General features: G+C 42.6%; 1 protein-coding gene across 2 annotated transcripts; it reads right to left on the bottom strand.

Annotated features, from left to right (window-relative positions):
• Positions 1 to 9: 9 nt before the first annotated feature.
• trim23 (tripartite motif containing 23) lies at positions 10 to 11696 on the bottom strand. Of its 2 annotated transcripts, XM_061262507.1 has the most exons (11): positions 11369 to 11696; positions 9653 to 9815; positions 6969 to 7090; positions 6467 to 6745; positions 6018 to 6200; positions 5138 to 5353; positions 4624 to 4758; positions 4149 to 4278; positions 3705 to 3815; positions 3162 to 3286; positions 10 to 2762 (listed from the first exon to the last, which is right to left on the bottom strand). In XM_061262507.1, exons 1-11 carry the CDS (start codon positions 11462 to 11464, stop codon positions 2583 to 2585), a joined length of 1740 nt encoding a protein of 579 aa, XP_061118491.1. In that variant the 5' UTR covers positions 11465 to 11696; the 3' UTR covers positions 10 to 2582. The 2 variants fall into 2 exon arrangements, with proteins under 2 accessions (XP_061118491.1, XP_061118492.1); XM_061262508.1 differs by lacking the exons at positions 6969 to 7090; positions 9653 to 9815; positions 11369 to 11696 and having other exon boundaries at positions 6467 to 6550; positions 6622 to 6729.
• Between the last annotated feature and the right edge of the window lie 1470 nt (positions 11697 to 13166).

Below are 13166 nucleotides of genomic sequence, written 5' to 3' on the forward strand. Positions count from 1 at the left end.
ATGACACAATTGTCATGTTCATCAGTTATTTAATAGCATAATGTTAATATTGAATGGTCTAGAAAAGAAATGAAGTCCACAAGTTACAAATGCTTTGGATGAGCACTGTGCTTTGAGGGGTTTACAGAAGTTAAGCCAATGATGTAATATTCACAAAGTGACATGGAATATTATCCTGTTTAAGAATGGGAACTAAATTCATACATGCTCTGTAAATGGGTACAAGCAAGGTAGTAAACATTACATAACAATGATGTTGAATAAGGATAGTATTAACTCAGACCAACACTTTGAATTTTCTTCTTTTTTTTTTTTAAAGCAAAATGAAGGTTCTTAGTACAATACACTCAAAGACCTACCGGTATATCCTTGTAACAAACACAAATGTGACAAATTTTAATGAAAAACACCAAAAATTAAAAATAGAGCTGGGACTACTGCATCAATCTATTGGATTTTATAAGCAGTTAACGTGCAAAATTTACTCGGTTTTCTTTAACGCAATTTATAATGCCAGACAACAAACATGACACCTTTTGAATTTTGCTCAAGGATTTCTATGCTTTCATAAATGGAGGTGAGCTCTTCCACTCCCACCCCAACCACAAACTATGAAAAGGAAACCACACAATTTATTGCCAATTGCCAGCAGCCAATAAAGGCTTTTGGTCTGCATATCTATATTATGCATATGAACTCACTGGTGCAGGGGCAGCTCAAGTAAATTAAACTAAATTCGTATGTTAACTTTATAAAACTTGCATGATGTAGTAAGTGGGCTCACAGAAATCCTCACATCTGCATTTATGTGAAGTTCTAATTTAATATATAAATAATCTTAGCTAGTAGTTTAGTCAGTTGTGTATTGCACATCAAAATGCCCTAACCCAGTATCAGCATAGGTTAAATAAAACCCTAGGACTATTGTATCAGTCAACTGAGTCATAAATGAGTCAATGCGTTGATGCACCATTAAGCCGTGAAGCAGTTAGTTTGAAAATTGCCATAGTCCCAGCCCTAAGGAAAAAGTACGTAACAAAAGTAGCTGCACGCATTCTAGTCAGGCATGAAGTGCTGAAAACAGCAGTTGGTCACAGATCTGCAAGTAACGGGGTCAAACCACAAGTCGTGGGTTCCATGGCATGGCTACCACGTGTCCATTTGAACTTCAAACAAATGCTATGGAGAGATGCCACCAAACTGCAGGCCAGTGCATCTAATGCACTCTGAACGTAACGCACTCCTCAAAACAGGAGGCGGGAACAGCTATAAACATTAATAATCTGCTTTACCATCACAGCTACGAGTTTCCTCCAATTCTGGTCAATTGTTTTTTTTTTACTTTACTATATACAAAAGTACTAAAACACAAATAATCTCAGTAAACTACCATCCTAGAGCAATACCAATCTGATGGCTGGATCACCTCTTCCTCAGTGGACCATCTTTAAGACTTAAAATTGGGACAGAATTGGAAAGCTTAACCTTGTCTGCTATATTACAAACGCATAACATCTCCCCCACCCCACCCCACCACAAGATGGATAATGCACATTAAATTGTTGTTCAATTTGAATAAGCCTAGATATCAGTAGGGGGAATGCAGCAGAATACTAGTTATTTCAATTGTTAAACTGGCAACGTGCTTCAACCAGCAAACCTGCACAATGGACAGGACATGAATGGCCCAGGCACTTCTTACACGACTGACATCTGAAGGGGGATTTTTAAAGCCACCAAGGCCTCAGAAATGGAGAATACTGGTTCAGCCCAAGAGTGAGCCACTTCAGACTAGGGTTCACCAGGGTTTACCAGCACATAGAAAGGGGGGGGGGTCAAAATCTAAAATCTGCCAGCAAGGGGTGTCAAGTAGCCAAGGCCCATAATTACATTTAAAAACATGGGAGAGTTCAGCTTTAAACCCTTTAGCGCTGGATGCAAGAGTATGAGCACAAACCAACAGAATGTGCTCTGTTTTCATCTGTTAAAACTGCACTTTGAACATAAGACTTACTTTGCACAGCTCACTGAAACCAAAAAGGAATTAAAATGATCAGCATCTCCATTTTCACAATTGAAGGGGAAATCAGGCACTGAGTTATGTGATCTCTGAAGGGGGCATATCCAATATGTGCATAACATTAATAGTGGCGAACAGCAATTTTTTAACTGGACATGTAACAAAGAAAAACATGCTGAACACCTGCTGTCCTCAATTATATTGTACACACACAACACTAAGGTTATAAACACAGAAACAACCTTAATTGTTAAATTATGCTCTAAAGTTAACATTTCCACACTCAGCAAGGTATGATGGAAATAGTCTCATAGGTGCGTTAGTAAGTTGTCAACTATCATTGAGCAGTTTGTTTCAATAGAGGGCACATCCAACACCAGCCTTGTTTATTTGCAAATGCTGCTACTCAAGAAACATGAAGCATCGACCTATGATGGACTTCTAGCTGCTGCTGTGTGCTAGGAAATGTTCATCACATCACGGAGAGAAGGTGACTGGGCTGGGCTGGGCTGGGCTGAGGGAGAGGGCAGGTTCCAGTGCAGAGAGGTCAGTGGGTGGGGCCTCAGGCCACGTCCAGGACGCCTGCAGCCACCAGCTGCCGGGACAGCCAGTCCAGGCCCTCATGGAGGCCCATCCCGCTGCGGGCGTCACAGCCCTGGATGTGCCAGCTCCGCCCGCAGCACAGCTTATGAAGGCTCAGCAACTCCGTCATCTCCTCCACCGACACCGCTCCGGGGACGTCCTGCGCAGACACACAAACACGCACCCAACCGGCCTTTAAGGGGACATTCTAGAAAATGAGTGCTGTAACCGCTTAGATTTTTTATTTTTTATTTTTAAGATATTTTTTAGGCCTTTTTCAGCTTTATTGGACAGTAGAGAGACAGAATGGGAGCGAGAGAGAGGGAAAGACATGCGACAAATTGTCAGACGGTCGGATTCGAACCGCTGACGTCGCGGCTCGCAATGAGCATGCGGTCAGTGCTCTACAGGCTGCGCCACCGAGACACCCGTAACCCGTTTTTTTTTTTACTTTAAAATGTTGAAAATGATCATTGTCTGCTTAATATTATAACAGTCTTCCGCTAATATATCCCACGATTATAACCTCAGACTCTCTCAAGTGCAACTTATTTTTTACCTGTTTGTTAGCAAAAATGAGTAACAGTGCATCTCGAAGCTCCTTTTCTGTCAGCAGTTTAGCCAGCTCACTGTGAGACTCCATCAGTCGGTCTCTGTGACAGCTGTCAATCACGAACACCACCGCTATGGAAAGAAAAGAGAAATAAGGGCATCACAACCCAAATATTCCCAATTTCAAGATGCCATAGAAAAACAAAGCACATGCAGGCTTCTGTTTTGTGGTAAACTTAAAGGTAGAAAATGTTCTGCTTCTCATATTACAAAGATAAGCCATTCCCAAAACTGGAACAGACACAACAGAATCAATCCTTTCATGTGCTGTTGTTTTGTACATTTTTCCTGAAACGAAACAACATGGTGAAATACCACAAGCGCTGTCATGAATTATGTCTCGCTTGAATGTCCTTTGACCTTGCCAACTTTTTCAGTTCAGCATCATTATCATCTTTAACAAGAACTGAGAACATACACTTTGCCGTTGGGAACACAAACAGCTACACACAAAGCAGGAAAATGATTAAATGATAAAAAGGGTGGATACCTTGCGTGTTTAGATAGTAGTGTTTCCACAGCGGGCGAAGCTTGTGTTTACCACCCACATCCCAGATAGTGAACTTCAGATTTTTGTACTCCACCGTCTCCACATTGAAACCTGGGCAGTAAACAGATCAACAAATCTGAACTCATACATGTCCCTTCAAGGTATCAAATACTTAGTATAAATTTAACAAGCATGGTGCCATTTGTAGATTTGAATGCATATGGTATACCTTCCATAACATTGTTTAAAACAGTTCACCATGTAAACAGTATGATGCATTATAATCCCCAAATTTTTATTTTTCTGCATGTGTTGCTCCAGTGATACGGCTTTAGCATTGAGCCTGTTGCTCTGTGTAAAGGCACGTACAGCAACAGTGAGATAAAATAACAGCTGCACTCTTACATACACACAGGGACACGCAGTAGCAGCAGGTGAGGTTACCTATTGTGGGTATGGGCTGCATGAACTCATCCTGTTTTAGCTTAAACAGAATGGTGGTTTTCCCAGCACCATCCAGGCCCAGGGTCACCACACGGATCTCCATCTTTGGACCGATGTGGACTCTGTTATCCTGAAACACAGACACAGGAAGTTCATTTAAAGGGACTTTATTTTAAGGGGATGTTTGATACTGGAAGTCGGAGTAAAGAAAACTGAGCGCTGCCTGCCACAAGTCACCCTTTCAATGAATCCACAATATGGGTCATTCATTGGTTTGTTCACTTTGTTTTAAATAAGAGGGATGTTTTTTTTTGCTGAACTTTGATTTGTTTTCAATGATTGATTTTCCTCTGTTAATCGCAGTTTATCTGTTATTCATAGTACTGCAGCTCAGTGTAAGTGGCGATCTGGGCATGCTCAGTGTGGAGGACACACACAGTGCCCTTTCCCTCCTGCGGAGGCGCTGTTGGCGCACCTTTGTGAAGGTGACGGGGATGCCGGAGTCCAGCTGGATGTGGTCGGCCAGCTCGGTGAACTGCTGCTGCTGCTTCTGCAGGGTTTCCAGTAGCCTGGTGATCTCCTGCTTGGCCATCACAACCCTGCAGTCGTCCTGCGGGGAGACCACAATGGCAACAAAGATTTTCACCGAGCAAATCCACTTACCACGTTTATAATTGAAGTTTTTTTAAACTGATATTAGCTTCCCACTTAAAAGGAATATAATGCATTACACATAATGTGAACAAGATAATTTATTATTAATGGTATGCATAGCAATTTCTGGCATAATGTGCCTTTCTTTTTTCACCAGCGCTTGCTCAAGACAAGTTGGGTTAAGCTTTAGGCTTCGTTTCCGATTTTCTTCCTTTGTCACATGACGTCAGCTTTTCCTTCCTGCCTACTGAAGCCTCAGCAGCTACACCCTCCTCCTTCTAAAAGGGCTACTAGCTATTACTGATTCACATGTGCGCCTGCCATTTTGGCTCTACCTGCTGCAGTGTCTTCTCGCAGTGCAGGCAGGCAGTGGAGACCTGGGACAGCAGGATGGTCATGTCCTCCTGCTGCTGCCTGAGCCAGATGAGCCTCTCCCTGACGTGGGCATCCACCACGCTGAGGGCCATCTCCTCCTGGCGGCACAGCGTCTCGTGGAGGTCGGCAAAGTAGGCCCTCACGCAAGAGCGGGCACTCTCCGCCGCTCCGGGGACCTGAGGGAGCGTGTCGACCACACGGTTGTGACTTCAATTACACCCCCACCAAACACCCTCTGTACAACTGACAGGCCTGCGGAGCTGACGGCGTTAACCAATGCCATCCACTTGTGGTTTCTAAATTAGTCATAGCTAGCTATTTGCTTCTATAATTGAGAAGCCGGGTGCACACAAGGGAACTGAGAAATCACTTCAAATGCAAAACAAGAAACAACCATGTGGCAGACTCTCAACACAAATACGAATCCCAGCCCTCACGGCCAGAGGTTCACCAAAGCACTAGTTTGCTCTTTGTAAAACATAAGGAGTACAGCCTGAAAAGGGAGAAAGGACTTCTTTCAGCTCACAAATGGCAGAGTAAGTAAACCAAAAACTAAATTGTACTGGCCCACGTGCAGAATTAAGAGGAGAGCAAAACAAAACAGTAAATGCTAGATTGTACATAAGACCCATGGTATGGCTTTTGGTCACAGTAATGAAAGGAATATTGTCCTCCAGTAATCACTGATTTGGACTAATCCATTTAGTCTGAGATATTCCGAGTGCAATTCAATCTCTAAGCCTTAAAAAACACGTCCGGCACCCTTGAGGGTAAAGTTTTGTGAGGTGTTGTGAGACAGACGGTGGTTTCATATTCCGAGGCCATTAATAGTGCTCGTACGTGTTCAGTGTGGGCCATGCCGATGCTGTCCTCCACGATCTGCTCTCCACCCTCGATCTGCTGCACAATGCCCACCAGCTTCCTGGAGTACTCCGACACTTCTTCTGTGAACGAGCGGATGCAGTGCGCCATGTCCAGGATGGAAGCGCGGATTTGGTTGGCCTCCGCCTCGAGCACTGCATGCTGGGAATGAAACGGTCAGAGCAGGCTAAGCATCACAGCACAGCAGAATAAAATGTGAAGACACTATGAACAAGAGCTCATGCTCCCATGTGACCAGACCAAGCCAATCAAAACACAAGTGGGCAAACATACATTTTACCTGGACACACACACAACCCTCTGGGGAGGGGACAAAAAATAAAATAAATAATCATCGAAAAATGTTTTAAAAAGTGTGTGGGGAGGGACTGCTGTCCTGAGGTTGATGAGTGGGTGGCGTACCGTACCTTGTGTCCCTGGTGCTTGCCGTACTCCTTGCACACGCAGCACATGAGCGGGCCAGGCTGGCAGGCGTCCTCCAGACAGACAAACTCGATGGCGTGCACCTGGTGCTGGGGGCAGAGGGTCTTCTCGTGGGGCTTGTCTGCGAGGGGCACGCGGCGGTGCTTGGCCAGCGTGCGGGTGGAGTGGGTGAGCTGGGAGCACTCGGAGCACAGGTGGGTGGCGCACACGGTGCAGTACATGGAGGCCGTGTGGCTCTCGTCCTCATCGCAGCGGATGATGCACTGCAGAGACAAATGGCGGTCAGGCGCCCGCGGTCTGCAGTTCCAACCGCTCACAAAGGCTTTAAGGCCTGTGGGTAATGGGGTTTTTCAAAGGCTAGAAAACATTCCGAGGATAAATCGCCTAAATAAATACAGCCCCATAAGATGCGAGGGGACTAAAAGCAATGGCATTTATATTTCACATTTTGCAGAGCAGGGCACATTAGCGGCGCTGGTCAGATACCTCTCCCGCCCCTCCGAGGGCGTCCTCCATCATACCCGACTGGTTTGAGGCTCCATGCTGCAGCCTCTCCAGCAGTTCCAGCAAAGCAAAGTTCTTCTTCAGCCCCCACACCCCAGAGTCGCCTGAGAGGGGGGGGGGGAGAGACAGAGCACACTAAAATGAGTGGATACTCTCAGCGGTGAATGAATTGTGGACCTAACATGGACTGCTTAAACACTATGGCTGTTTTGCGCGAAAGAGCAACATTTTTCATCATTGCAATTAACACTAAGGATGCTTGAGGCTGTTCTCTGAATGCCCAGTTGTTAACTTCACCATTGTTAACTTTAGGAGACCAAAAGTCATTGGATCATTGGCTTCTCCGCTATTTCTGATTAGTCAGGTGTGTTCAATCGCTTCCTTAGTGTATAAGAAATTATAAGAAAGCTTTCTATATCTAGTTTTGATTCTTGGGTTCTGATTGCCTTTTGAGTCTGTTATTGCCATTTGTCAACATGAGGACCAGAGTTGTGCCAGTGAAATTCAAGGAAGCAATTTTGAGGCAGAGAAATAAGAAAGAAAAAAGAAAAAAACCCAGAGACAAAGGCGAAACAATAGGCTTACCAGAGTAACTGTTTGATATGCACATTAACAAGTGTCCACTGTAAGTGCCATCCACACAAAGGGCCAATGCACTTGTGTTAAGCAATACCACCTCAAGCCAACTCACCCCATTGTTCATGTTCCACAGGCCCACATAAATCATTTCAGTCTGCACTTTGCACACAATGCACAATCATAGGTAACCTAAACAAAAACTCCTTCAAGGAGCTCACAATCCTGAAACATTTGAAAAATTACAAGGGGGCACTCAGTCAATCAAGATAATGTTTAAAGAAAGATCTGCTGGCTGCATAATTAAAATTTGCCTCATGGATAGCATGTATAATTTGTCCTGCAGTGACAAAAAGCTATGAAATAAATGTCCAGCCAGAGCATGAGGGTGGGGGAGGATTGCTGTATGCAATCATCCTGAATCGCCTGGGAATTACAGTCTGGGGCTAGAGACGGCAAGGCTCAGGAATTTATAATAAACTTAAAGAAGTAAAATTGCCCACCAACAACTTGACTTCCCTGATTTACCGTTAAGGAAAATGCCAGAAGCAAGTCTACATTCTCAATTTTGACAATCCCAACACCTAAAAACTACGAGATCGCCAACTCATTAAAACGATCTGTGACCCTCTGCTGTGTCTTTGCAGACTTGAACTAATGTTGCCATCAATAGTGTTATGAATTTAAATATCCATACATTTTCACATAAGAACGTTAATTATTTTCAACAAAATTGTACAAATCAGACAAAAATCACAAAATGAAATAACATTGAAACCACAGCTCTCCACCCATTTCTTTCAGTTAAATATTTTATTAGTTTCTGTTGGTATTTTACCAGAACTGAAAGCTGCTACCCAATCGAGAAAGCATTTGGAACGTGTGCTAAAACAGGATAGAAGATGCATCCGCCAAAACAGCAGTGCCCTCACAGAACCCGTCAGATCAGCTTCAGCAGAATGCAGCTCAGACAAAATCACCGGAAGGGGGGAAAAACAGCTTGAATCTATAAATAAACATCATGACAATGAGGCTGCCTTTGACAACAGAGGGTGCCCTAGTATTGAGCACAGGTGGTCTCATGCATTATGTAACGTGATGTTGGCTGAAGTCATGATGGCTCTTTGGTCTGCACATTGATTCTCTGCCACAACATGCAAACGATAGCTGTGCTTCAATATAATGACCTGGCATGACTCTTGAGTATTGTGTATCTCTCTCTCCCACTCACGGGCTGTGTCTGAAATTGCATACTTGTGTACTAACATATACTTATACTATACTTATAAGTGCAGTAAAAAAGCAACTACTTAGAATGCAAGAACACAAATCCCTTCATTTGAGACATACGTGTCTAACATCATGGCTCTTCTGACCTTAACAAGAAATGCATCCAGTGCAGGTTAGACAAGTAACTGACATCTGAAGTGACAGTTGGCCAGCTAGCTATGCTACAGCAGAAAAACATATTTGTTAGACAAAGTTGTGTCGAAGAGATGTTAGTATAGTATTATTTATATAATATATAAAAATGCTTAGCAGTATGTATGTTAAGATAGTTAAGAGAGAAAGCATCATATTTGCAGGTAACGTTAGTAATCTCCCGTCAGTAATGTTAGTTTGCATATGTAGTTTCATGCCCTCATTAGCTACAGCATTGTATTTTTAGCTAGATAACAAACATTTCATGATATTTAATTGAATATTTTAACACCAATTTTTCTTCACTGTCAGCTCAGAAAATGCAATGAGTACTGGGAATGAAAAGTATGTTTGGAAGCATTTTCGGTCCACCAAGTACAACAAGAGAACTTCTGTTGAATTCTATGCATACTTGCTAGTTGCATACATGAGTTTGGGAGGCACATGACCGTTAACTTCTGTATTTGATATGCACCAACTAGTCCTCAAGTATTCAATTTCTAACTAGTTCAGAAGAAGTCAATTTGGGACGTACAAGATATCGCTATGCACCAACTAATCCACAAGACTAACTTACTGACTCACTCATAAGGATGCTCATCTCTGAAGGAACAGAAGACTACCACAAAACCAAACAGGAAATAGCTTGAAAAATCAGTGTTACTGACCGAGTTCAGTGACCTGTCTGTCGAAGGGGCAGCGGACAGCCCTGCCGTGCAGGGGCAGGCGGGTGAGGCAATCGTGACACACGGTGTGTCCACAGAGTAGCAGCCGGGGAACCTTATCCCCTTGTAGAGAAAAGACATCTTCACACACTCCACACTCCAACACCTGAAAAGATTGACCGGGTCAGAAACACATTAAGCTTAGATCATCGTGTCAACTATTATGCAGAATGCAATTTGTGGCAAACTTCTCTGTGGAAATAATACTTTAAAAAAATGTCCTCGATGACCCAGTGCATACGGAGTAGCCCTACAGTCCCGAATATAGCACTGCTTGGGAAGACAGGGCTGGGTTTAAACAGTCGCACCATGCAATAACATTAATTATTTTAATGCTAGATGGTCACAAATCAATTTGACCATGCCTTTGATGACTCTGTGATTAGGAGTGACTGTTGGGGCAATGTACCTCGGTTATAATGACAATTTTTGTGATTGGTCATTCCAAATTGAGGAAAAAAAGATAAAAAAACATTTTGGTAATTTGTTTGTTTAAAATTTCCATTAAAAATGTTTCAATATTTGTACAACATTCATTTTTCAATGTTTCCGTTTCGACTGAGTTCTCTCTCATATCATGTAGCTATCGCTTCCCACTGTATCCTTCTAACATAAACTCAACGCACAAATGTTTCTATATGTCGTTCTAATGCCTTTTTTTGTTGTGGTTGGCAGGTCAATTTGCATGGTAACTGAATTCCCTTGCATATGATCAAATATTAACGCAGTCCGCGGAGGCAACCACGTCGTTTTCCACGTCGTGCGTTAAAACAGTTTAACGACCACCTCGTCGTGGATTATTCCTTGCATAATATTGGGAGATATTTCTCCAAATTACTTAATGTAAATAATTTCTTATTTGACCCCAAAATTAAGTTAGTTTTCCACAAATGTATAGGCAAAGTTACATCCTGAGTTTAATTTATCTTGCTCGCCAACAACCTTTATCTGTAACCATTTATCTGTACCATTCCATCTATGCAAGTTGTAACACAGCAGCTAAACAACCACGCTCTCAACGTTTTATCGAGTTGGCTAGGGTATCTCGCTAGCCTAACGTCAGCTAACAAGCAAATGGTGTGTAGCTAACATTATAGTGCGTGATCAACTGACATATAACTTAGCGTTAGCTAATGCTAGGCTAGCTTAACTCAGCGACACATTCTTAATTTTGCAGACTGCTTATCACGGAGTATAATGCTGCAATGTTGCATTTATTTGTTGTTACCATGTATATTTTCCCTTAGCTGTTACCAACCGATTTGTCCGCACTAAGCGACATGGAAATTTCCAGGCTGCACAAAAACCGGTCTCTCACCATGGCATCACACACAAGCACACAGTGACGGGATCTAGCAGCCTAACTAATTTGTCACATTTAGCTATGCAACTAATACTTTCAATCACAGACTTGTAGAGTTCGTTGACAAAGAATGCGCTGTATATAACTATGCTTGCCGTTCGACAAACAGTGAACCGTGGCAAAGGCCAAGGGCTGTCAGGACCGCATCAAAACGACGCCCCACCAGCTATTACAGCATCCGAGCCACGAAGACATGTCGGCATCGCCTCAACTGCCCTCACTCGATGTTCAAGCGCAATGCTTTGAGCACTGCAGTCACCAAAATTGTTCTCCAGTCATTCACTATTTTCACGCACCTTCACTGTGTTCCCAGCAGTTGCTCTGCTGTGGCGAACACAAGCGTCCATTGCTGCAGCGGTCCCCTGCTTGTTTACACCCGCAGCAGCGGCCATCCTCAGGCACTACCACTGAAACCTCTGCCGGGTTAATATAATTTGAACTAATATGTCATTGTACATGCGTATCTACATATCCCATTTAAAAATATATATTGACATGTAGGTAATACAGTTCCGCTTAGTGTGATTTCGTACACAAGTAAAATAGAAAAATAAACAATATAATGACCAACAACAGCGCAACTCAAACAGAGATATCTCCCCCAACAAATCCAATGGCAGATCCTGTCAGCTGTTTCCGTCAGCTTCGACAGCGGAATGCCAAATGCGACTGCGCAGAAGACAGTTTAGCAGGACATTTTTCATCCTTTGTATTCTGATTGGAGAAAAGCGAAACATATCGAAAAGTCATATGCATAGCAGCAAACTGAAGAAATATAGTGAAATGTAGCAAGCTAATTAAAACTAATTTTGAACGAATATTCTAGCTGTGCTGGCTGGCATGAGTAAGGAGTATGGTAAGGAGTGTTTAAAAGTTAATTTGACCTACACCGACTGACTGAAATCTAACCCTGTTACGAAAAAAGAGCAGCTATCCATCATACTCACGGGCCTAGCTAGGTCTACCTGATGTAGACCTAGGCTTTATTAAGTGTTCAGACCCCTTCACTTTTTGCACTCAGCAGCAAGGAGGCTGGTCAGAATTGAGGGATGGATGATTGCAGCCAAATACAGAGAGGTTCTTGAAGAAAACCTGCTCAGAATGGGGTTCACCTTTCACCATGACCTGAATCATAAAGCCAGGACTATGCTGGAACTTGGCTTCGGGACAAGTCTCTGACTGTCTTTGGGAAGTGGTACAGACTTAAGCCCCATAGAACATCTGTGGAGAGACCTGAGGATGGCAGTTCACAGACACTTTATATCCAATCTGAAGGACCTTGAGATGCTCTGGCCAGAAGAATCCAAAGCCTGTAGTGACTTACCCAAGAAGACTAAAATCTGTAATTGCTGCCAAAAGGGCTTCTACAAAATACTGAATTAAGGGTGTGAATACTTATGTAAATGACAGATTTCAGTTTTTGATTTTTAATGAATAAAAAAAACTGCGCAGGTGGGTAGTGGGATTCAGCTATATTCCTTGTAGCCTCCTGAGCAGTGTACAAACATCAAACTTTTTTTGCCTACAAAAAGACCGGAATTTGAGGTTATTTCAAAGAACACCTATATGTTTTTTGAAACACCTATAAACACCTATATCAATATCTATACGCCTATCTATCGTCTATTTTCTTTTTATTGAAATCATTTATTCACAAATTTACATATTTAATTTGGAGCACAATTTCAGTCATTGTAGGCCAGTCATTGTCCAATTAATTCACTGCATGACTGGTCATCTCATGTACCAGGGTATTTGCACAACCGTTGATCTTAATTTATGTTTTGTAATGAGCTGGAATGTCACATTGCCATGATGCAGAAGATGAAAGCAACTATCTGAAAGTTGTGCTACTGAATTTGGCCCTTTTAAAATAATACAAAGAAAAATGAGAGAATTTCATACGCAGATATATATTCTGCCCATATGAAAAAATATATAATGAATCATTATAAAACAGAGAAACGTTTTCATGTATATGTCGCGATAATCACGTCCCTGAATAGACATTTTTCTGACGTGTATTTTCTGCCGTCGAGAACTCAGCGTGAACACTCCCGTCCAGCAGCTGGCGGTATTGCACTTTCTATTGAA

Source organism: Conger conger, chromosome 12 (assembly GCF_963514075.1).
Source record: "Conger conger chromosome 12, fConCon1.1, whole genome shotgun sequence".
Classification (NCBI taxonomy): Eukaryota; Metazoa; Chordata; class Actinopteri; order Anguilliformes; family Congridae; genus Conger; species Conger conger.

Bases quoted from the DNA above. Each gene is read 5' to 3' on its own strand.
- trim23 (XM_061262507.1), bottom strand. From the start codon at position 11,464: ATGGCCGCTGCTGCGGGTGTAAACAAGCAGGGGACCGCTGCAGCAATG. The intron at 6,746-6,968 runs GTATCTGACCAG...TTGTCTCTGCAG, and splicing joins CCCTCGGAGGGGCGGGAGAG to TGCATCATCCGCTGCGATGA. The intron at 4,759-5,137 runs GTAGAGCCAAAA...GTCTCCCCGCAG, and splicing joins GCGAGAAGACACTGCAGCAG to GACGACTGCAGGGTTGTGAT.